Source organism: Geotrypetes seraphini, chromosome 7, assembly GCF_902459505.1.
Source record: "Geotrypetes seraphini chromosome 7, aGeoSer1.1, whole genome shotgun sequence".
In the NCBI taxonomy this organism is placed as follows: domain Eukaryota; kingdom Metazoa; phylum Chordata; class Amphibia; order Gymnophiona; family Dermophiidae; genus Geotrypetes; species Geotrypetes seraphini.
The window spans coordinates 196,665,046-196,690,668 of record NC_047090.1 but is presented as its reverse complement, the minus strand read 5'-3'; the positions used below and the strand labels follow the sequence as shown (position 1 = coordinate 196,690,668).

The window sequence follows — 25,623 nt, the reverse complement described above, 5'->3', positions numbered from 1 at the left end:
ATCCCACTAGACAGCAGAGGGAAGGAGTACGCACATCCCTTCAGATTAGAGAGCAGGTGAGTAAAAGCGCATCCCTTTAAAGAGAAACGGGAAGGTGAGAGCACTGGAGAGTAAGAACGCATCCCTTTAGAGAGCAATGGGAAGGAGAGAGCAGGAAGAGAGTAAGTGCGCTTCACTCTAGAAAGCAAAGGCAAGGAGAGAGCATGAGCGTAAAAGTGCATCCCACTAGACAGCAGAGGGAAGGAGTACGCACATCCCTTCAGATTAGAGAGCAGGTGAGTAAAAGCGCATCCCTTTAAAGAGAAACGGGAAGGTGAGAGCACTGGAGAGTAAGAACGCATCCCTTTAGAGAGCAATGGGAAGGAGAGAGCAGGAAGAGAGTAAGTGCGCTTCACTCTAGAAAGCAAAGGCAAGGAGAGAGCATGAGCGTAAAAGTGCATCCCACTAGACAGCAGAGGGAAGGAGTACGCACATCCCTTCAGATTAGAGAGCAGGTGAGTAAAAGCGCATCCCTTTAAAGAGAAACGGGAAGGTGAGAGCACTGGAGAGTAAGAACGCATCCCTTTAGAGAGCAATGGGAAGGAGAGAGCAGGAAGAGAGTAAGTGCGCTTCACTCTAGAAAGCAAAGGCAAGGAGAGAGCATGAGCGTAAAAGTGCATCCCACTAGACAGCAGAGGGAAGGAGTACGCACATCCCTTCAGATTAGAGAGCAGGTGAGTAAAAGCGCATCCCTTTAAAGAGAAACGGGAAGGTGAGAGCACTGGAGAGTAAGAACGCATCCCTTTAGAGAGCAATGGGAAGGAGAGAGCAGGAAGAGAGTAAGTGCGCTTCACTCTAGAAAGCAAAGGCAAGGAGAGAGCATGAGCGTAAAAGTGCATCCCACTAGACAGCAGAGGGAAGGAGTACGCACATCCCTTCAGATTAGAGAGCAGGTGAGTAAAAGCGCATCCCTTTAAAGAGAAACGGGAAGGTGAGAGCACTGGAGAGTAAGAACGCATCCCTTTAGAGAGCAATGGGAAGGAGAGAGCAGGAAGAGAGTAAGTGCGCTTCACTCTAGAAAGCAAAGGCAAGGAGAGAGCATGAGCGTAAAAGTGCATCCCACTAGACAGCAGAGGGAAGGAGTACGCACATCCCTTCAGATTAGAGAGCAGGTGAGTAAAAGCGCATCCCTTTAAAGAGAAACGGGAAGGTGAGAGCACTGGAGAGTAAGAACGCATCCCTTTAGAGAGCAATGGGAAGGAGAGAGCAGGAAGAGAGTAAGTGCGCTTCACTCTAGAAAGCAAAGGCAAGGAGAGAGCATGAGCGTAAAAGTGCATCCCACTAGACAGCAGAGGGAAGGAGTACGCACATCCCTTCAGATTAGAGAGCAGGTGAGTAAGAGCGCATCCCTTTAGAGAGCGCATCCGTCCAGAGATCACGTGGCAGAATGCAGTAAGAGCTCAGAGTTCTATTGGTCGCCAGGTGACAGTGCGCGAGAACCCCCCTCGTGTTTTCTCTGTCAGGGAGAATTGCTCAGGGAATCAGTGAGGGGGACGTCAGCTACCCTCTTTAGGTGTCACGGTTTGGAAGCTGAAAGAGCAACTCACCACCTCGAACTCAGCGCACGCCAGTCGGCCTCTTGATCCGGCCGAGCAGAGCGTGAACAGAAGAAGGGGACACATCTAACCTCCCGTGGTCTGGCGCCGGCCGGCCGACCGGCCGGCTCTGAACGTCGCTGCGCGTCACAACATTTCCTTTCACAGACGCTTGCGCCGCTGTTCGACTTTCCAAGCTCGTGAGTGCGTGTGACGTCAAACGTCGCAGCAAGAGAATGCGCTGTGCATTGTTGCTATAGAAACAAAGAGTCTGACTGTAAACAATAACGAAGGAGAGGGGGGAATAGATTAAACAGACAGAGGAGACTAGAGAGAGTGACAGGAAAAGAGAGAGAAGGGAGGGAGAGCAGATTAGTGAGGCAGAGGAGAATAGAGAGACTGGTAAGAAAAGAGAGAGAGGAGAAGTGAGGGGGAGCAGATTAGAGAAAGGAGACTAAAGAGACTGAAAAGAGCAGAGAGAGAGGCAAATTATAGAGACAGAGGGGGAAGGGAGGGAGAGGGGCAGATTGAAGACAGAAGAAGAGGGGAGAGACATAGAGGGGACAGAACAGGGGGAAAGAGTGAGAGAAGACAAAAAAAAAGGAGAGAGGCAAACAAGAGAAGAGAACTAGCAAGAGACTAGGGGAAAGTACTGCATCATCATGTCAAGGAAAGAAAAAAGGAAGACTGTCAAAGGGTAAGAGCCGTTTGGATTATCAACTTCCTTCTCTATCCTTCACTATGCATTCTCCACCTTCCAGACAATATCTTTGGGTAAACTGTGATCTTAAAGCATTTCCTAGAAGATCAAATAAAATCCATTTTATATGCAATTTGTGGTTTTATTTGCACAAAATAATTCAATATCTATGTGGAAAGAGTTTATTTCAGTCAGGAAGATAGTGTATGTATGGTCCCGTCTCACTTTCTGCTTTTTCATTACAAATTCAATTCTCTTGTAAGCAATAAGCTTCTGCTTCTGCTTCTGCACTGGACTTATGATAACAGACACACAAATTTTGAAACATGATTTGAGTTTATTCACTGATTTTCACTGCATTTCAAATAACCATAGCAAGGCTTAGAGTGGTAGATATTGCAGGGTATAAATATTTTTTAATAAATGCATTGTACAGTAATGGAAAACCAATGGGAGAGGAAGAAAGTAGAATAGGATGATGGATTTCTCATACACTCAAAGCAGTTTACATAGTTTTATTTTATGCAGATACATTCTCTGTCCCTGGGGGGCTCAGTCTACATTTGTGGGGTTGTGAGGTTCAAATCCCACACTGCTCCTTGTGACCCTGGACAAGTCACTTAATCCCCCATTGTCCCAGATACATCAGATAGAGGGTGAGCCTGCCGGGACAGATAGGGAAAAATGCTTGAATACCTGAATGTAAACCACTTAGACTATAAGTGGTATATAAATAAATATATAACTAACAAGTGTCTACCTGGGGCAATGGAGGGTGAGGTACCATATTTTTCGCTCCATAAGACGCACCCTAGATTTAGAGGAGGAAAACAATAAAAAAACATTCTGAACCAAATTGTCCCTGCCAGGCTCTGTACCCTACCCCATACTCCTTATCAGGCTCTCCACCTTCTCTCCCCTTCCTGCCAGGCTCTGTACCCTGTCCCCCCTCTGGTGGTCTAGTGGTAGGCAGGGATAGGGCACAGGGCAGGCTAGCCTAGTGGCAGGCAGGCTGGCGTAGTGACAGGAAGGGTGGCCTAATGGCAAGCAGGCAGGCCAGCCTCATACCCCTCACGTACCCTATATCATCCCCCCATACCCACCACATACCCCCCAGTACCTTAAATCACCCCACATACCCCCAGTACCTTTTTTAATCATACACCTGCCCCCGTACTTTTTAAAATCCCTCCCTCCCTAGATGGCTGTCCTGGTATTTTAAACATCCCCCCACCCCTCGGTACCTTTTAAAATCCCTTCTGCAAGAACTCATCGCAATCATTCAGAAAGCAACGCGGCCGAAGCAGGAAAGCAGAAAGCTTTGCTCCTGACCTCTGCGCCGCTAGCTGGGAAATAGGAGGAGACAGCTAGCGAGGGAGAGATTACGCTGGACCACCAGGTTATTTGCAACAAGTTGCCATGGACAGCAGGCGGATTGCCAGTGGGGGTGCTGGAGTTTTAAAAAGGTGCGGCGGTGGGCATGCAGGGGGGTGTTTAACAAAGGTGCAGCAGTTATGTGGCGGCGCAGCGGGCGGGGTGTTTTAAAAAGGTGCGGCGGCGGGAGGGGTGTTTTTAAACGGTACGGGGGGTACATTTTTTTGTACCTTCGCTACATAAGACGCAACGAGATTTCCATCCACTTTTGGGTGGGAAAAAAGTGCGTCTTATGAAGCGAAAAATACGGTAACTTGCTCAGAGTTACAAGGAGCTGCAGTAGAAATCAAACCCAGATCCCATGAACATGAAGCAATGCCTCCGCTGGGTCAGACCTGAGGTCCATCATGCCCAGCAGTCCACTCATGCGGCGGTCCAGGACTTGTGCAGTAATACTCTATCTGTACCCCTCTATCCCCTTTTCCAGCAGAAAATTGTCCAATCCTTCCTTAAACCCCAGTACCGTACTCTGCCCTATTATGTCCTCTGGAAGCGCATTCCAGGTGTCAACCATACGTTGGGTAAAGAACTATTTAAGCTACTTCTGCACTCCATAGAACAACATGCATTGAAAGCAGTGCATGCACATAGATCTCATGCATATTCATTGGAGAAATCCTGAAAACCCGACTGGATTCGGCCCTCAAGGAGGGACTTTGGAGATCGCTGCCATAGAAGATCAACATCCACTGAAAGAAAGCCTAAGAGGGTAGAATGGTGGAGAGAAAGACAGGTTTAGAAGCAATGGACAGAAAAAATTGATGGATGGATTTAGTCAAGGGAAATCTTGCCTCACCTGGGATCTAGCTATGTACTTGGGACCTGGGTTGGCTACTGTTGGAAACATGTGCTGAGCTTGATGGGCCTTCAGTCTGTCCTAGTATGGCAATTCTTATGTTCTTATATACTTATGATGTAAAGAGGCTGTTCACTGTCCAGATTCAAGTGAGAAACTCCAAAGATAATCATATGGCCAAGTCAACAAAAGTCTGGGAAAATGACTGAAAGGAATCCAGCCCCTACCCCAGAGTCAGGTCTGGCTCTCATGAGTCTTTCTTGTCCCTAGAACCTTCACCGGAGCTGCAATTTAAAAACTTTGGACAGCCGGTAGCTTTAGCGATGAGACCCTTCTGACATTGGCCTACCCTGGAAACCTTCACTCTGCAGCATTTCCTGTTCTCAAATAGGTGGGATACTACAGAATGAAGACTTCTGGGGCAAGCTGACAGCAGACGATCACGTCGCTAACGCTGCCAGCTGCCTGAAGTTTTTAAATTGCACCCACCACCGCCGTGGCCCGGGGGGGGGGGGGGGCTGGAGAGAGAGAGGCTCATAGTAGTAGATGCTGTGTTAGGGGGGGGGGTTTAGGAGGAGACTAGCAGGAGGCAAGGGCAGGGCACCTTGGGCAGGGGTAGGGCATGGGTGGGGCAAGTCAAGCATCCTCTTTTTTGACTTAGCAAATCTGGTAACCCTAGGGAAAGTTTCACAGAGAGAGAGTGGCCTAGTGTTTAGAGCAGCTGCTTCAGCACCCTGAGGTTCTGAGTAGAGAATGACATGGGGACAAATTTGTCCCCGTCCTCACAGGAGCTCAATTTTCCTATCCCGTCCCCACACATTTTGTTGCTGTCCTTGTCCCATTCCTGTAAGCCAGGGGTGCCCACACTTTTTTGGCTTGCGAGCTACTTTTAAAATGACCAAGTCAAAATTATCTACCAACAATAAAATTTTTTTAAAAAACACAAATCACACTACACAGAGAAAATGTTAATTATAATTTATATTCAGGGTTTTTTTTCAAAGAGGTCAAGGCAGATGACTTTAAAATATGCAATGTCACCTCAGTAACAACTATACAAAAATAGACAAATATACCCCCTCCCATTTTACTAAACCGTGCTAGAAGTTTTTAGCGCAGGGAGCTGTGCTGAATGCCGCGTGCTGCTATCGACGCTCATATGTTCCCTGCGCTAAAAAACACTATTGTGGTTTAGTAAAAGGGGGCCTTAGTGCAAAATATAGACAATAGATATAAATTCTCAAAACGGACACATTTTGATCACTAAATTGAAAATAAAATCATTTTTCCTACTTTGTTGTCTGGTGATTTCATGAGTCTCTGGTTGCACTTTCTTCTTCTGCCTGTGCATCCAATCTTTCTTCCTTTCTTCCTCCTGCATGCTTCCTCTCCTCCAGACCTCATTCCAACCAACATCTCTCTCTGTCCCTCCATGAATCCAATTTTTTCTTCCTCTCTCCCTGCCTGTCCCCTGCCACCCGACACACTCCATTCCCTCCCCTGACTTTTTCTTCCTCTCTCCCTGCCCCTTCACTTTCTTTCTCTCTCCCTACCCCTCCTTTCTTTCTTTCTTTCTTGTCTCTCTCCAGAGAAGGCAGAACTGTTAATTTAATTTAATTTAATTCTTATATACCACTAATAATCTTGAGGTTTCTAAGCGGTTTACAAAAATGAATGCATTAAAAGATACAATAGGACTTCCGGCGGAAACATGGAGCTGTAGACAGCGTGCTGCCACAGCTCCGCTTCACCTGACTGCGGAGCGGCAATTAATCTGCACTTTCCCCCTGGTTCGGGTTGTCTGCGGCACTGGGGAGGTTGCTGGAGAAGCGGAGCAACCAAGAAGAAATTTCCTCCGCGACTCTGCCTTACTCCTTCGGGACGGCCGGCGGCCACGTGGCGCCGCGGGTTGCGTGCGGCCGCGAGTCTGCTCTGCTGGGACGCGGCGCGGCTCTCCCCCTGCAGGTCTACCTTCGGGTGCGGTCATCTCCCCGTGCTGGGGAGTTTACTGGGGACGCGGCACGACTCTGCGGCCGTCCTACTAGCAGCCCTGCAGTTCCGATCTCGGGTCTCCCGGGGGCCACGTGGTACAGCAGAAGGCAGCTGGCTGAGACTCTGACCCCGGGGCGCGGCGTGGCTCTTCCCCTGTGGGCCGGATTCCGGGATCGGTCTTCTCCCTGTGCTGGGGAGCTTCCTGGTGGCACGGTAAGAGCGGGAAGCCTAGAGTGGGATCGCCATGGCAACTAAGGCGGTCCGGAAGGATCGGGAGCGGAGTAAGTTGCCAGACGCCAAGTTGGCGGATCCCGTGGCACCCCCGTCGCCGGAGGCTCCGCGCTCATCCTGGGTGTCCGCAGTTACGACAGAGGTTCAAGCTGCCCTCGAGAGCTCTTTGGGGGACAAACTGCAGCGCATCCTTGATAAACTGGACACGCTGGACCAGCGATTTGCCTCCCTCACATCGGAGGTCAAGGAGACTCAGCAGAGGGTGAGTGCTGCGGAGGATCACGTCCAGCAGCTTGCCCAGGAGCAGTCCGCCCACACTTCAGCGTTGGCTGCGTTGCGTGCCAAGGTGGATGACTTGGAGAACAGGTCCCGCCAGAATAACCTTCGGTTTGTTGGCCTGCCTGAATCGGTGCGGGACGTGGAGCTGGGGGCGCTGTTGGAACGCTGGTTGCCTGAGTCTTTGTCTCTATCATCTTCCTCGGGCCTCTTGCGGGTGGAGAGGGCGCATCGCTTGGGGCAGCGGAGAGAGAATGCTGACAGACCTCGAGTGGTCATTTGCCGTATCCTGAATTATCATCATAAGATGGAGGTCCTGCGTGCGCTGCGGCAGGGCAAGAAGCTCTTGTATGACAACAAGCCCATACTTTGCTTCCAGGACTACTCAGCGGAGGTATCTCAGGCACGACGCAAGTTTTCACCTTTATGCACCCGTCTCATCCAGCGTCACATTGCTTTTTCCCTGCAGTACCCGGCTCGCCTGAGGTTGACACATCTGGGTAGAGCTCATCATTTCGACACCTTGGAGGCCGTGCAGCGTTTTGTGACGGAGATGTTGCCTGAGGAACCACCGCAGGGAGCAGCTGTGGACTGAGGAGACCCATATCTGAGGCCAGATCTGTGGTTTGAGTTTGGACTGGGGGTTTCACTCCTCTCCCTTTGAGTTGGGTCTCTGTATTTTCTTGAAGGTCTGCCTGGGTGGTGTGTGTGAGGAAGGAGGGGGGTTGACCTGCCTGTTCTTTGTTAGTTAGGGTCTGTTCCTGGCCTATCTGGTTATTTAAGCATTGGGGATTTGGCTTGGAGAGTGTGTTTGCGGGTAGGAGGTGTGGCTGTGGTGTTCCTGGAGGGGAGGGGTGAATTGAGTGTCTTGGGGGGTTTTGGCTGATGGAGGCTGCTTTTACTATTCTCTGAGTTTTGGGGTTTGTGGATCGGGGGGTATTGGTCATTATTCCCGTGGGAGGTGTAACTGGTTTCCTGGAAGTGATGCCCTTATTGGGGTGTCTTAGGTGTAGATTGGGTGAGGGTTGGTTGTGGGAGGGGGATCGTGGGGTGGGGAGGGGGGGTTGGGGGGGAAGGGGGGGGTTTGAAGGGTTTCAGGGTTTCTGTGGTGGGGCTTTTGGGGAAATTTTTTTGGGGGGTATGGGGGTTCTGTGCTAGGGGATTGACTCGGTGGCAGGGGTATGGCTTGATTCTCGGGGCCAGAGATGGCGAGAAGCCGGGGGAGCAGTGGCTGGGACGCTTCTCTGGTACTATACTGGTTCTTTCTTCTAGTGTGATTTGGCTATTGAGTGGATTGCTCTTGAATATCCAAGTTTCCAAGTTTATTAGGTATTTTTGATTTATCGCCTATTCAAAATTCAAGGCGATGTACAAATAAAATAGTTGGTAACATATTTACAGTTATTAAATTGAACAAACTATTATCTAAAATACAAATAAGACATATAGCATTACATTTAAAGGTAATTTAAATAGGTTATGGTGAAACATAAGGAAAAATTATTTAATGGTTACATTCAATATTTAAAATATTTAATTAAATTCAGGGGAAAAACAATAGGGAGGGGGACAAAGACAATTTGACCTTTTAAATTATGGATGCGGAAAGAAAAAAGGAAGAATTAGTTATTAAAGGCGTCAATATATAGAAAACTTTAACTTCTTGGAATGTTGGGGGGATCCACTCCCCCATTAAGCGCTCCAAAATCTTGCAGCGTTTGAATCGTTCTAAAACCTCTATTGCCTTTTTACAGGAGACCCGTTTATCCTCAGCGGAACATGCCAAGCTCTGTACCTGGTGGGTGGGTTCCTATTTGGAGGCACCCGCCGTGGGGGGAAAGGGAGGTGTTATCATTTTGATCCGTAAGGGTCTTCGCCTACACACCCAGAAAGTGCTCCGTGACCCTAGTGGGCGTTACATAGTTGCCTTAGTGTTACTTGATAATAGGCCACTTTTGCTCTGCAATGTTTACGGTCCTAACAATCCTTCGGCCAGGTTTTTTAGGGGGCTTCACAATCAACTCTTGCGGTTTGGAGATGTTCCGATGCTGGTGGGCGGGGACTTTAATGAGGTACCGGATCCAAAATTGGATCGCTCTGCTTCGATGGGTAGAGAGTCCTCCAAACTTTATACGGGCGGTCAACTTTTGGAATCCACCCTGGGGTTGCTTGATGTGTGGCGGGTGCTACACCCGTTGGAGAGGGATTACTCCCACTTATCCAGGGCGCACAGGACGCTTTCCTGAATTGATTTTATCCTCATTTCTCGAGCACTGCTTCCCCGGGTAATGGGGGTTGATATGGGCCCCATTGAAATATCTGACCACGCTTGGGTGGGATTTCGGTGGACTTGGGGAGACTCTCCGAACAATAGAGGGTCCTGGCGGTTTCCTTGTTACCTGTATAGGGATACCCGTTTTCACGAGTTTTTGATACAGCGCTGGCGTGATTTTCAACTTAATAATCAGCTGCATCGTGATGATCCCATTCTCTATTGGACGGCTAAGGCGGTTTTACGGGGGGATGTCATTTCTTATGTGGCCAGGGAGTCGAAGATGAAGCATAGGCTGATTCTGGCTTTAGAGCGGAAGGCGACTGTGTTGAGACGCCAGTACGGCAGGGCGCCCTCGTTCCTGCTTCGGGCTCAGCTTTTAGAGGTCCAGCAGGAACTGAATGAATTGTTGCATCTCCGGGCTTTGCGGACGAGTACTTTAAGTTTCACTTATTTCGGTTTGCGAATAAGAGTAGTCGATTGTTGGCCTGCCTGGCGCATCCGAGGGGCGGACCTGAGAGTATATCGGCTCTTCGGGGCTCTTCTGGGGTGCTGCATCATCGGCCGGAGGAGATATGTGAATTATTGCGGGAGTTCTTTGCTGAGGTGTATACAGATTCAGGCCCCGAGCTTTTGGATGGGCAACTTTATCTTGACAGCCTCGATTTGCCTTGTTTATCTCAGCGGGATGCTGCCGCTTTGGATCTTCCCATTACCGCAGAGGAGGTGGAGGGGGCGATTGGGGTCAGTCCGTTGGGCAAGGCGCCGGGCCCAGATGGGCTTCGGAGTGAGTTCTATAAGTTGTTGGTGACGGACGTAGCGCCAGTGCTGGCTGAGGTTTATAATTTGAGTGTTGCTAAGGGTTTTCTTCCTCGCTACGTAAATCTAGCGTCTATTGTAGTTCTCCCGAAGCCTGGTAAGGACCCTCTTTTGCCTGCATCGTACCGTCCTATATCTTTGTTGAACTATGAGGCGAAGCTTTTGGCTAAACTTTTGGCTACCCGCCTGGCGCACGTTTTGCCATCGGTGATCTCAGGTGGGGTTTGTGCGGGATAGGCCGGTAGCTAAGAATATCCGGCGCATCTTGTTAGCATTGGAACGGGTGGGAAAGGACGGTAGCCCTGCCATGCTCATTAGTTTTGATGCCGAAAAGGCGTTCGATAAGGTGAGGTGGGACTACCTTTTTGCGGTGCTGCGGACGTACGGTTTGGGCCCTTTCTTTTTCGGTGCGATCCAGGCGCTGTATAGTGATCCAGAGGCGAGGATTTTGGTTAATAGGACTTGCTCTAGCTTTTTTCCTATTTGCCGAGGGACTCACCAGGGCTGCCCCTTGTCGCCGCTCCTGTTTGTGCTTTCTTTAGACCCTATACTTCGGGAGCTTCAGGCAAATGCGGATATTCAGGGATTGGCCTTGGGAGACTCCCATTTTAAACTGGCGGCGTTTGCGGATGACCTATTGGTCTTTTTAACGGACCCGCAGCATTCCTTGCCCGTACTGTTGGAGAGCCTTCGGGAATATGGAGATTTCTCTGGCTTCGCCTTGAATTTTGCGAAATCGGAGGCGCTGGCTTCCTCGGTTCATCTTCGGCGGTTTTGGGGGGACAGTTTCCCGTTGCGCTGGGCTGACTCCTCTTTTAGATATCTGGGGATCGGGCTGACTATGGATGTGTCCCAACTGTATCGTCTTAACATTGATAAACTCCTTGCGGACACTAAACTGTTGCTAGCCAAATGGCAGGCGCTGCCGCTGTCTCTGTTGGGACGAATTCATTTATTTCGTATGGTGGTCTTCCCGAGATGGCTTTATGTTCTTCAGACTCTTCCCCTATTTTTGTTGCAGAGGGATATTCGTTCCCTCACCTCCCTATTGATCCGGTTTTGTTGGGGTGGACGTAGACCTAAACTGAAATGGTCCTTGCTGGTGGGGCCTGCCTACGGGGGTGGTTTGGGGGTGCCTGACATCAGGGTTTATAACCAGGCCTGTTTGCTTCGTCATATTAGTGATTGGGTGTTGGGTACCTCTTTTTATATGGATCTTTCTCTGGAGCGGGATCATTTCTATCCTCTTCATCTATTGTATCTCCTCCATGCCCCGTTATCTAAACTGCCGCGACCCTGTAAGCGTAGTATTTTGTTTCGGTCCTTGTGGACAGTGTGGCATCAAATCCTTCGGTTGTGGAATCAGGACTCTCATACTAGTGTACTCCTCCCGTTGGTGGGGAATTTAGCTTTTCCTCCGGGGGTTGGACCTTCCGTGTTTGGTCGGTGGAGGGCTCGGGGGGTGGAACAGTTGCGGCATGTTCTGCGGGATGATGGGTCTCTCTTATCATAGAAACATAGAAACATAGAAATAGACGGCAGATAAGGGCCCACGGCCCATCTAGTCTGCCCACCTTAATGTCCCTCCCCTACCTTTGCCCTGTGAATAGATCCCATGTGCCGATCCCATTTGGCCTTAAAATCAGGCACACTGCTGGCCTCAATCACCTGTAGTGGAAGACTATTCCAGCGATCAACCACTCTTTCAGTGAAAAAGAATTTCCTGGTGTCACCTCGTAGTTTCCCGCCCCTGATTTTCAACGGATGCCCTCTTGTTGTCGTGGGACCCTTGAAAAAGAAGATATCTTCCTCCGCCTCGATGCGGCCCGTAAGATACTTGAACGTCTCGATCATGTCCCCCCTCTCTCTGCGCTCCTCGAGCAAGTATAGCTGTAATTTGTCAAGCCGTTTTTTGTATGGTAGATCCTTGAGTCCCGAGACCATCCGGGTGGCCATTCTTTGCACCAACTCCAGTCTCAGCACATCCTTGCGATAATGCGGCCTCCAGAATTGCACACAGTATTCCAGGTGGGGCCTCACCATGGATCTATACAATGGCATAATGACTTCCGCCTTATGACTGACGAAACCCCTTCGTATGCAGCCCATGATTTGTCTTGCCTTGGACGAAGCCTGCTCCACTTGATTGGCAGACTTCATGTCCTCACTGACGATTACTCCCAAGTCTCGTTCTGCTACCGTTTTTGCTAGGATCTCGCCATTAAGGGTATAAGACTTGCATGGATTCTGGCTGCCCAGGTGCATAACTTTGCATTTTTTGGCATTGAAGTTGAGTTGCCATGTCCTAGACCATCGCTCCAGTAGGAGTAGGTCGTGCATCATGTTGTCGGGCACTGAATCTTCGTCTGTTGTGCATTTGCCCCACTACATTTCTCAGTTTGGCGTCATCGGCGAATAATGTTATTTTACCTCGAAGCCCTTCTGCCAAGTCACTTATAAAGATGTTGAATAGGATTGGGCCCAAGACTGAGCCCTGTGGTACTCCACTAATCACCTCCGTCATTTCGGAGGGGGTGCCGTTCACCACCACCCTTTGGAGCCTACCTCCAAGCCAGCTCCCAACCCATTTCGTCAATGTGTTACCTAATCCTATAGAACTCATCTTGCTCAGTAACCTGCGGTGTGGTACGCTATCGAATGCTTTGCTAAAGTCCAGGTACACGATGTCCAGGGACTCCCCAATATCCAGCTTCCCCGTTACCCAGTCAAAGAAGCTGATCAGGTTGGATTGGCAGGATCTCCCCTTAGTAAATCCATGTTGTCGGGGATCCCGTAGATTCTCCTCATCCAGGATCTTATCTAATTGGTGTTTGATTAGAGTTTCCATTAGTTTGCTCACTAACGATGTTAGATTCACTGGTCTGTAGTTTGCTGTCTCCATCTTTGAGCCTTTCTTGTGGAGTGGAATGACGTCCTCCAGTCCAATGGGACGCTGCCTGTACTAAGGGAGAGGTTGAAGAGCGCGGACAGTGGCTCCGCCAAGACATCACTCAGCTCCCTAAGCACCCTGGGGTGCAGGTTGTCCAGCCCCATTGCTTTGTTAACCTTGAGCTTTGACAGCTCACCGTAGACACTGCTGGGCGTAAACTCAAAGTTACTAAACGGGTCAACTGAGCCAACCCTTGTCTGTAGCTGAGGGCCGAGCCCTGGCGCTTCTCGGGTGAAGACTGAGCAGAAGTATTCATTTAATAGTTGAGCTTTTTCCGAATCCTTTTCCACATAGTTTCCGTCTGGTTTCCTAAGACGTACAATCCCGCCTGAGTTTTTTCTTCTATCACTGATATACCTGAAGAAGGATTTATCTCCCTTCTGGATGTTCTTTGCTAGAGACTCCTCCATGAGGAATTTAGCCTCCCTGACTGCTGTTTTGACGGCTTTTGATTTGGCCAGGTAGTCTGCTCTAGAGTCCTGCTTCCCTGATTGTTTGTAAGAGATGAATGCTTTTTTCTTCTCCTTGATCAGGTCTGAGATCTCCGCAGTAAACCACTGTGGCTTATTGTTCCTTCGCCGTTTACTTACTGATTTTACATAGCGGTTTGTTGCTTCTTGTATGGTTGCTTTCAAAGTCGACCACATGTCTTCCACGTTATCGGTTTCTTCTTGGCTTTGTAGCGCCTGGTGAACGAAGTCTCCCATTTCTTTGAAATTTGTGTCCTTGAATTTGAGGACTTTGGTTAGTGTAGTAGATTTAGTGAAACCTTTCCTGATATTGAACCATACCATGTTGTGGTCACTGGAGGCCAATGTGTCGCCCACCGAGACCTCTGTGACACTTTCTCCATTGGTAAGTATCAGGTCCAGTATTGCCTGATCCCTTGTCGGTTCCAACACCAGTTGCCTGAGGCTTGCTCCTTTCATAGAGTTTAATAGCCTCCTGCTGCTGCCGGAAGCAGAGGTAAGTGTAACCCAATCCACATCAGGCATGTGCTGACTTGGCGGGGAGGGGGGTCCCTGAGATTGGACTTCCTTTTGCTTATTGTCAACTCAGTCACTACGTAGCTTCCCTCCGGGGGACTTCCTTGCGGGGGGATTTTGGGACCCGGCTCTATACTTTTTTTTACTGCAGATCCTGATTCCAGGGTCTCTATCTCTGTTTTGCATGGCCGGGTCCTGGATCTTCGCCCGCCGAGGGTTTTCCCTGGTATTTTGGAGGCCTGGCGGCGGGACTTGGGTAGGGATTTGGGGGGGGAAAACTTTTTGTTAACTGCCCTGAGACGCACTGCGGGCTTGGTCCATAGTGCTGACTTACGTGAATGTCATTTTCGCACTGTTCTGAGGGCCTATACTTCCCAGAATCAGGCGTACCATATGGGTTGTATTGATACTCAATTATGCATCCGCTGTTCGGTGGAGGTAAATTCTTACTTTCATGGTATTTGGAGTTGTGAGGGGATTCAGGTATTCTGGACGGAGCTGGCCTCCTTTTTACAGGACTTGTTGCAGACCCCTGTGCCAGTCTCAGTGCAGTCTATGCTGTTTGCCTATTTCTCTTTCTTGAATATGTACACTTCTTATGAAAAATTGTTTCTTAGTAAATGTTTTATTTTGGGGAAGAAATGTATCTTGTGTTGCTGGCTTTCTCCTGAACCACCTTCTTTTTGGTATTGGAGGAATCGCCTTCATGAACTGCTGGGTTGGGAGGCCCGTTTGGCCTGTTCTTCTCGATGCCGGAGCAGAGACTTTGTTCACACTTGGACTCTGTATTTGAACATTTTGACTCCTGAGAGTCGTAGCCGTGTTTTGAATAGACTTCACCTCTGACTCTGTGCTTCTAAGTGTCTTTGCTGATTCCTGCCTACGAGTTTCTGTATCTGTGGGGGGATGGGGAAGGGAGGGTGGGGGGTGGGGGATTCTTTGCTGTGGGGTGGGGGTGAGGTGGGTCCGGGGAGGGCATAAGAGTCCAGTCCTCCGCGGTTGTTGATGAAAATGCATACCATGGTTGTTCTTACTGTTGTATTTATTTTTGCTTAATAAAATAGATTTGAACATAAAAGATACAATAAATAAAAATAAATAAGATAGGTACTTGGAAATTCCCTAACTGTCCCAAAGGCTCACAATCTAAATAAAGTACCTGAAGAGACAATTTATGAAAAATAAAGATAAAATATAAAGATAGAGATAGAGATAGAAATGAATATTCCACCAAGTAATGAATAAATAAATTTAAAGATAGAATTAAAAATAAATAAGTAAAGTAAATAAAAAATAGAGATAAAAAATAAGTATCAAGAGAAATAAAAAATATATATTTAAAAGTATTCTCCCCTGCTGGATCGGGGGAGGGTTGTAACTGTGATCAGGTGCCCTGCTGGAGAGGGGCTCCCGATACTGCAACTGTTAGTTGGTCAATGGAGGAACAGCAGCTTGTTTAATTCCAGAAAGCATGAAGCTCTGTGTCTTTCACTCTCCCTGCCCCCTCCCCTCCAAGCCACCGTCTTTCTTTCTCTCTCCCTGCCCCCTCCCAAGCTGCCACCGCTGCCGAATTCTCCCTGCTTCCCTGACATGTAAAAGCAAGGCCTGTGCAGCCATTACACAAGCGTTCCCTCCCACTCCGAGGAAGTTCAGGCCAGCCAGACAGCGATTGGCTGGCCCGGAACTTCCTCTCCGTCAGAATTGACGTGGGGGGAGGGGGAGAAACGCTTCTGTAGTGGCTGCTTGGGCCTGGCTTTTGCGCATCGGGGAAGCAGGGAGAACACAAAGGCAACGATAGTCTATCGCAGAGCCTGGGATGGGCTCCGCGATCGACTCGTGTTGCCCTTGCGATCTACTGGTTGATCACGATCAACCTTTTGGGCACCCCTGCTGTAAGCTCTGCCTTAACCACACAAACCTCAAACACTTATGATTTTAAAGTGTTTGAGGCTTGTGCAGATGAGGACAGAGCATGCAGGAGTGGGGCAGGAACAGGAGAAGAACTCGTTGGTACGGGATGGGAAAATTAGTTCCCGCAGGGATGGGGAAAACTGTGTCATTCTCTAGTTCTGAGTTCATTTCTCACTGCAGCTTCTTTGACTGGGCAAGTCACTTAACACTTCATTGCCCCATGTACAAAATAAGTACCTGCCTAAAAATATGTAAGCTGCCTTGATTGTGTAAACTACACAGAAAAAGCAATATACAAGCCCATCCCCTAACTAATTAAAGGTGAGATTTAGGCATCCAAATGAAACTAAATGATTAAAAAACCAAATTGCTTTGGATCGGGCCTAGACTAGAGATTCTCCCTGTTAATATTGTATTGAAGTCAGGCATTTTATTACAACTTTATTACACCTCTAGAGTGTTGGTTACTATTCTGGATTCTTCCCTTACTTTTTTTTTTTTTTCAATTGAAAAGCTTTTATTGAAAAACACTTCAAACAGTACAGAACAATTGCACATGAAAGGCAAAAACAAAAATACATAGAGCTGAATACCACACTCCAAAATAGCACATAGAAGTAAAATCAACAGCATAGACATGTGCAAGTCCTTTAATCTAATAAAACAATCTAAAATACCCACCAAAGCACCACCAATATCCCCCCTCCCACCCCCCAGGGACAAATCACAATACCCACAGCTCTCAATATGGTTGAGAGATAATCAAGTCCAAACAGATACCAAAGATTGAAAAGGAATATGGTTATGTGATCCCCCCAAGCATCGCCCATCTATTCCAACCCCCAGACCCACTCAAAGCCTCTGACCACCCCTACCACAGATCCCCACAGAAGCCCGAAAATTGCGCCACACATGAGCATAACCATGTAGTTTACCATGCCGCAAGGCCGTTAAATGATAAAGATTCTGCCAAGTAAGCAAACGTTGCTCCACCAGGGCCCACGTGGGAGAGAGCGCCTGATTCCACAAAGAGGCAATGGCCAATCTAGCAGCAGTGAATGTCAACTTACAAAATAGTCACCCCCAGCCAGATCCAATTGATGCCAAAACAACAAGGCGTGTCGCCAATCGGCCGGTATCTGGACATCTAAGATCCGGGACACCCGATCAAAGACCTCAGTCCAGAAGCCACACACCTGCCCACACTGCCACCACATGTGAAAATAGGTACCCACTTCCCCACAGCCCCTCCAACATAGAACACTCGCACCTCCCCGCCAACGAGCCACAATTTGAGGGGTATAGTACCACCGAAAGAGAACCTTGTAACCATTCTCAATCAGCAAAGCAGAAATCCCCGCTGAGGAGATCTCCGACCATATGTCACCCCAAGTATCCCAGGGAATAACCGAGCCACAATCATCTTCCCAGGCCCTCATGTAGGGAAGGGAGGCCCCCCTACCGTTAATAATAATAATAATAATAACTTTATTCTTATATACCGCCACAATCTTTCGACTTCTAGGCGGTTCACAATGAAGAAAAACTGTACAGACAGCGAATTACAAAGTATTGAAATGAACATCGTATGATGATACAAGGAAAATTTCAGGGTCGGAATATTACATGGTTTTATAATGAGTAACTTTATACAATCGGCAATAATTTATTACATGGTTTTATAATGAGTAACTTTGTACAATCAGTAATAATTGAGAACATAAGTAGGAGAGGAGAAAGTAGATTGCGCGGTCAATGAGTTGCAAGGTGAAAGACTTAAAAGAGGATAGTGATGGCTTAAGAGTGTTGGTGAGGAACTATTTTAATTTCTTGGTACGTTAGCGGAGGACGGTCACCAATGAGCATGCTGGTAGGTAAGTTAAAGATGGAGTTTTGGCTGATGAGGGGGGACGGGATTGTTTGGATGAGAGGGGAGTCTGGTTAGGTTAAGAATTTCTTAAACAGGGTGGTTTTTAGTTCTTTTCTAAAGGCACTATATGATTCTCTGGCGTCATCGGTGAAGTAACCTAGCCAAGTGTACAGTCTGGCTGCTTGGAATTTGAATGTTCTGTCAAAGAAGGTTTGATATCTACAGCCTGTAATGTTTGGGTATGTGAAGAGGTTATGGTTTCTGGTAGGCCTGTTAGAGGAGTGGAATTCAAAGTGAGGTAGGAGGTAGCTGGGGGCCAATCCCCAGATTAGTTTATAACAGAGGCAGGAGAATTTGAACTGAATTCGTGCTTCAATTGGTAACCAGTGAAGGAGTTTGTAGAATGGACTAACGTGATCGCTTTTCTTTAGTCCGAATATTAAGCGGATGGCCGTATTTTGTACTAAGGCATCTATATATTGCAGAGAGAGCTCCCCTCCGAAGCACCGGGCCCAATAGCAGCTCAAAGGGCATCTTACCACCCCTCAAGTCACCCAGTAGACCTGAGGTCCTAATATAATGCAAAACCTGTAGGTAGGGGAACAGATCCCTTATCCCGAACCCAAACTTACCCCTGAGTTCTGTAAAGAGTCTAACACCTCCCTGGACCGGGTCCCACAACTGTCCCACACACCAAACCCCGTGACTCCCAGTCTGCAAACACTCCCCATCCCTTCCCGGTGGAAAGTCAGGGTTGTGTCTCAACGGAGTGTACCAGGAATGTCGCCTACTCCCCAATAAACAAGCTCGGGTCTGATTCCATACCCTCAAGGAAGTCACTACTGAGGATACCCCCCCTACCAATCGTGCCCTACCAGGTACCCACGGCCTATGTAACAAAGGCACCCCATCACTTAAATTTTGCTCAATTTCCACCCACAGTTTCGGCGTCTGCGTCTGCCATTCTAAGAGGGCGCGCAGCTGAGCAGCCTGATAATATTTCACCACATCTGGGACCCCCAGCCCTCCATCCCCTCTCCCCATACATAGGACCTTCCTACTCACCCTTGGCCGCCTACCAGCCCAAATAAAGTTAAAGATTTGCCTTTGAACCCCCTCTAGCGTTCTTCTACCCACCCAAAGAGGCAATACTTGGAATAAAAACAACAAACGAGGCAAAATCATCATCTTCACGATGGCCACCCGGCCCAACCAAGAGAAATACAGATCTTTCCAATTAAGCAAATCTTGGCGAATACGACGAAAGAGCGGGGGATAGTTAAGGTCATATAAATCCACTCCCGGCGGTCCAAAATAAACACCGAGATATCGCAAAGAGCGCTGAACCCACCTAAACGGGTATCGATCTCGGAAATGGGACACTCGGTCCTCAGGCAAGTTAATGTTGAGGAGCTCTGATTTACCAACATTGACCCGAAAACCCGACACCCCACCATAAATGTCCAACTCCCTCAATATAGCCGGCAGGGAGGTCTCAGGTTCTTCCACCGTGAATAGAATATCATCCGCAAACAAGGCCAGCTTAAAATCCCCTCCCGGCACCATAACCCCCTTAATATCCTGATTCATCCGCACTCGCTGCGCCAGGGGTTCTACCGTCAAAGCAAAAAGGAGCGGGGAAAGCGGGCACCCCTGACGTGTGCCCCTTGCCAGAGAGAAAGTCTCTGAATAACCACCATTCACCTTAATACAGCTCAAAGGGCCACTGTACAGGACCCGAATCCAGTCCCGCATGCGTGGGCCCAACCCCACCGATTCTAGCACCCGAAATAAAAAGGGCCAAGCTACCCTATCGAACGCCTTCTCAACATCAATAGACAAAAACACCGTTTCTCGCCCCCCCCCCCCCCTCGCCCTATCATACAAGTTATAGACCCTACGAGTATTATCACCAACCTGTCTGCCCACCACAAAGCCCGACTGATCTGGATGGATCAGCCGAGGAATCCAACTCAATCGATCCGCCAAAATTCGCGTGAAGATCTTAGTATCAACCCCCAGCAAGGATATCGGCCTGTAGGAAGCACATTGGAGGGGATCCTTCCCCTCCTTAGCTATCACCGTCACTCCCGCCAAGCGCATAAAGTAAGGGAGGGTACTATTCCCTTGTAAAGAGTTAAGAAAACGCAATAAAGGAGGTAGCAGCAGATCTTGAAAGCGTTTGTAGTACCGGACAGTGAAACCGTCCAACCCAGGCGATTTACCAAGCTTCATAGAACGCAACGCGCTACGAGCCTCAAGCAATGTAAGAGGGCGGTCCAACCGTACCCCATCGGCCTGTGTAATCTGAGGCAACTCTGCTGAATTTAAGTAAGCGTCCTGGTCCCGCGAGGGCCCTGGATCTTCCGGGGTATAAAGCTGGGAATAATATTCCACAAACCGGGCACGGATAGCATCCTCAGTCTGCAACACTTCCCCAGAAGCCGCTCGGAGTGACAAGATCTGGTTGTGCGTCTGTCGCACCCTAAGACGGTGCGCAACCAGTCGACTAGCTTTATTAGAGAACTCAAAATATCTCTGTTGGAGGAGCTGTAAGTTATGATGTAATCTGTCCATGTCTAAAGCCTGGAGATCCCTACGGGCCTGAAACAAGCGCTCCCGCAATGTCACATTCCAAGGAGAACGCTTATGCAAACTCTCCAACCTACCAATCTCGGTTAACAGACCCGCTGCCTCCTCCCGCCGCTTATGCTGTCGGGCCGATGCCAAAGCTATTAATCTGCCCCTAAGTGTAGCCTTTAACCCCTCCCAAACCGCTTCCAATGAAGCTCCACACTCCACATTTACATCAAGGTAGTCTTGTATCCACCCTTCGATCTGTGTTCCCACCTCTGGGTCATCTAAAAGACTATCATTAAAACGCCAAAATTTCCGTCCCAAGCCTCCACCCACCCCCTGGAATCGCAACCACACCGGGGCATGGTCCGACCACGTTAGTGACTCAATCCCCGCTGATTCCACCCTCCGAAGTAGTCCCCGCTCCACAAAAACATAATCAATTCTAGAATACGAGGAGTGTATTCCCGAAAAGTAAGTATAGTCCTTAACCGAAGGATGTAGCCACCTCCAGCAGTCCACCACATTCAGATTGGCCAATGCCTCCCGCAACAGTTTACGATCCCTTCTCCCATAATGATCCGCCCTCCCTGAGTTATCCAAATGAGGGGTCACCGTAAGATTGAAATCCCCACCAAAAACCAGGGCTCCCCCCTTAAACTTGAGGATCCGAGGGACCAACTCACGAAAGAAGGTCCCCTGACCCTCATTAGGGGCATATACATTTACCAGAGAGTACAAGACCCCCTCAATCAGAGCCTCCAACATAATGTATCTGCCCTGAGGATCCCGCACCACCCTTCGTACCTCACAACAGATCCCCTTACGAATAAGAATTCCCACCCCACCCCTCTTAGAAGTGCCCACCCGGGAAGCCCAGAAGGCCTGCGGAAACCTGTGATCTCCAGCCAAGGATTCATGAGACTGCAGTAAATGTGTTTCCTGGACAAAGCAAACATCAGCCTTCAAACGGAGCAATTCCCTATAGAAGGCCCTTCTCTTGTTGGGAGAATTGAGACCCCTAATATTATAAGAGATCAGTTTAAACGCCCCCATATTCCAAATAAAATAATGACAATGCAAACCCAACCCCAACCAGTATGTCCCCCCGTCCCCCCTCTCCCCTCCCCACCACCCCCCCTCCCCCACAGTGAGAGTCCTCAGATCTCCCACCAACATATAAAGAAGTGAACCATCTCCATGGCCCCTTACACACATCCCTCACACAAACAACAACAACCCACCAGTCCCTCAAGTTCCCCTGTCACCATTTACACTCCCCCCTCCCCCACTCCACACTACCCCCTATTTAACACCAATCTGAAACCTTCAACGTCCCCCTCCCCCCATCCCGAACCAGGTAGTGTATAACCCCCACACAACACTCTCCCAAGGAGAAAGATTCAACTGTCCATTCCTCCGGAGGGGAGTCCAAGGACCCCCCGCCGAGGCCTGAAACTGGCATTGGAAACAGGGAATAGACAAGTACATTCAGTCAGCTCTCAGGGAGGAGCACTGGAGGTCGAAGCAATGGCCCGATGAGGGGGTCCACCCCCTCTGCCACCTCTCCCGCTTCGGGATCCATTTTCCACTCGTTGCCAGCGGGAGGTAGAAGGACGCACACCCTGGCCAGGCACTACACCTCCCACCGGGGCAGGCTCCTCAGGGATCTCAATACCCGCTTGTTGTAGCAGCCCACGAGCCTCTCGAACAGTGGTAACTCTGGTGTGAACTCCGTTGATGGTAATAACAACACCAAAAGTGTAAGTCCAGCGATAGCGCAAATTGCTGCGCTGCAAAGCCTTGGTCACTTCCCTGAACGCCCGCCGTTTCTGAAGTGTGCCAGCAGCTAAATCCTGATAAAACTCCAGCCGGTGGCCCTCCCAGGTGACTGTGCCCATCTCCCGGGCTCTGCGGAAAATCCGCTCTTTAAGGACAAAGCTCTGAAGACACAACACTATATCCTTCGGTTGATCCAGTGTCCTGGGTCCCAGCGCACGATGAGCCCGCTCCAGCCCCGGCTCCAATGTGTTGTCTTGCAGGAGCCACCTGATCAGTTTGATTGTAGTAGCACGAACATCCTTAAACTCAGGCAGGTCTGGCAGGCCCCGCACCCTCAAATTGTTACGCCGGGTGCGGTTCTCCAGGTCCTTGACCTTATCCTGTAGAAGTTGGTAATCCGCAGACACCGTCTCCAGTGATCTCTGCATTCCGGTTACACTGTCCTCACAGCTATCCATGCGCATCTCCACCACCTCGACCCTCATGCCCACCTCCACCAGGTCGGTGCGCAACTCCTGCACCGCCTCCCGAACCTGCACCGCCACCGCAGAGATTTCAGATTTTACCTCTGCGATCCATCGCTGCATATCCGCTTTAGTAAGCGGGTCCATCGGCAAACTCTCTGACCCCGGATCCTCCACCATATCCGCCACAGCCACCAGGGCCCCGCTCGATTTCGCCGCCTCCCCGCTGCATATTTCAGGGCCCATGCTGCCACGTGTTGCCCGGCTCAGCGCTTGTTCCATCGTGCGCTGGCCCGGGTTTGTCGCCGGGCAACTTTTTTTGCGTTGCCATAGTGATCGCTGCGACTTCACACGCCTCACCAACCTCCGGGAACGAAAATTTGCGCCGTTTTCACACCAAAATGATAGTTATTTTGCCGGCCTGAACAGGAGCTCTCAATTCAAGCTCCCATCCGTGGCGATGACGTCACTTCCTCCACCCTTCCCTTACTTTTAATGACCAGATAAACTCTTTGGCAAAAAAATGTTTCTTCAGTCTGCGCATGTTGAGAAAAGTTAGGTCATTATTCTATCATGAACATTTTTCATTTTTGGTACATTCTACTGTGCTTGCTCATTTGGACTATTGTAACTCTGTTTATTTGGGTATTAAATAGGGTAGTCTAGATTGATTACAGTTGATACAGAATGCAGCGGCTAAACTTATCTTTGGTAAGAGAAAGTACGACCATGTATCCCCATTATTGAGGAAGCTTCATTGGCTTCCGGTCTACCATAAGATACAGTGCGTGTGTTGTTTTTAAATTCCTCTATGGAATATTCGATCCTTCAATTCCTCTATGTTGGAACGCTATTAGATCCTGTCATTCAAGAATTACAACAATTTATAAATTATCATTTCCATCCTCTAGAAGACTTAAATGTGCTGGGAAGCTTAGTAAGTTTATGGCATTTAAACTGGTGGAAATTTGGAATAAACTCCCAGATTCTTTAAGACTGTTAGGTCAGTTACATCAGTTTCGGAAAGATTTAAAAAACTTGGCAAGTTTCCAAGATTACCAGCTGATGAACTGTAACAAAGTATATTTTATTTTTCAGCTTTCTAAATATCTATTTAATCTTAACTAATAGTACTTTCTCTATATGGCCTATCACTTTCTATATGGCCTATCACTTTCTCTATATGGCCTATCACTTTCTCTATATGGCCTGTCATTCTATTTCTTTAATGAATTGTAAACCGAATCGAGCTCCTTCGGGAAATGATCTGGTATATAAACTGAAGGTTAGATTAGATATACCGCAGCTACCTTGCGGTTCAGTGCGGTTAACAGCTGAGAAATACTAACCATATGTAGTATGATCATAAGAACATAAGAACTGCCATCTCCGGATCAGACATTCAGTCCATCAAGTCCGGCGATCCGCATACACGGAGGCCCAGCCAGGTGTACACCTGGCATAATTTTAGTCACCCATATCCCTCTATGCCTCTCGTAAGGAGATGTGCATCTAGTTTGCTTTTAAATCCTAGAATGGTGGATTCCGCAATAACCTCCTCTGGGAGAGCATTCCAGGTGTCCACCACTCGTAGCGTGAAGCTGAACTACCTGATATTTGTCCTTGACTTGTCCCCCCTTACTTCAGTCCATGTCCTTTTGTCCGTGTCACATTGGACATTGTAAATAATTTTTTTTTCCTGCTCTATTTTGTCGATTCCTTTCAGTATTTTGTAAGTCTCGATCATATCCCCTCGCAGTCTCCTTTTCTCAAGGGAGAACAATCCCAGTCTCTTAAGTCATTCCTCGTATTCCAAGTTCTCCATACCTTTTATTAGCTTTGTTGCTCATCTCTGCACCCTCTCCAGCAGTTTTATATCCTTCTTTAGGTTGGGAGACCAATGTTGGATACAGTATTCCAAGTGTGGTCTGACCATTGCTCTATAAAGCGGCATTATAACTTTCTCTGATCTACCGTACTCGTGATTCCTTTCTTTATCATGCCTAACATTCTATTTGCTTTCTTTGCCGCTGCCGCACATTGTGCCAACGGTTTCAGGGTCCTATCTATCAGTACAGCCAGGTCCTTTTCTTGTTTGCTCTTACCCAGAGTTGCACCTGACATTCTATACTCGTGTTCCTTGTTCTTTCTATCTAAATGCATTACTTTGCACTTTTCCACATGAAACTTCATCTGCCATTTCTCTGCCCATTTCTCTGACACAAGTCACTCTGGAGTTCCTCGCTATCCTTCTGTGATCTGATTGCCTGGCATAGCTTTGTGTCATCTGCAAACTTGATGATCTCACTGGATGTTCCTTCTTCTAGGTCATTGATTAAAATATTAAATAAGATGGGCCCAAGTACTGAGCCCTGGGGCACACCACTAGTCACTTTCTCCCAGTCTGAGAACTTCCCATTTATGCCCACTCTCTGCTTTCTGTTCTCCAGCCATTTGCCTATCCATCTTAGTATATCTCCCTCTATTCCATGGCTTTGTAGTTTCCTGAGAAGTCTTTCATGTGGAACCTTGTTGAACGCTTTCTGGAAGTCCATGTATATTATATCCACCAGTTCTCCACTATCAATTTGTTTGTTCACGGTCTAAAAAAATTGAAGTAAATTCATCAAACATGATTTCCCTTTCCTGAAGCCATGTTGACTGGTCGTGTGTATCCAAGTGCCGAACTATGCTATCTTTAATCAGTGCTTCAACCATCTTTCTAGGGACAGATGTAAGACTCACAGGTCTGTAGTTGCCCGGTTCTCCTCTTGATCCTTTTTTGAAAATTGGCGTGACGTTCACTATCTTCCAATCGTCCGGTATCTGTCCAGTTCTAACTGACAGGTTGGCAAGTTTTTGCAAAAGCTCTCCGATTTCAACCTTTTCAATGATTTTCTAAAGACTAGGTAAGAGGTTGAGATTGATATATAAGTACCGAGATCCTACCAGTACCGAGGGCTGATGTGAAGAGGCAGACGGAACTACA

General features: G+C 48.4%; 2 protein-coding genes across 3 annotated transcripts in view; one reads left to right on the top strand and one right to left on the bottom strand.

Moving 5' to 3' along the window:
• ENTPD5 (ectonucleoside triphosphate diphosphohydrolase 5 (inactive)) overlaps positions 1-1,719 on the bottom strand; it is a 368,562-nt gene extending 366,843 nt beyond the window's left edge. The window contains exon 1 of the mRNA XM_033952533.1: positions 1,587-1,719. The gene's annotated coding sequence lies outside the window, so the exon portion shown is untranslated. The remainder of the gene's footprint in view (positions 1-1,586) is intronic.
• A 392-nt stretch (positions 1,720-2,111) lies between these two features.
• Positions 2,112-25,623, top strand: part of BBOF1 (basal body orientation factor 1) — a 312,268-nt gene continuing 288,756 nt past the window's right edge. For both annotated transcript variants that reach the window (XM_033952957.1, XM_033952955.1), the window contains exon 1: positions 2,112-2,271. In XM_033952957.1, the coding sequence (XP_033808848.1) occupies positions 2,237-2,271 (35 nt within the window). In that variant the 5' untranslated portion in view covers positions 2,112-2,236. The remainder of the gene's footprint in view (positions 2,272-25,623) is intronic.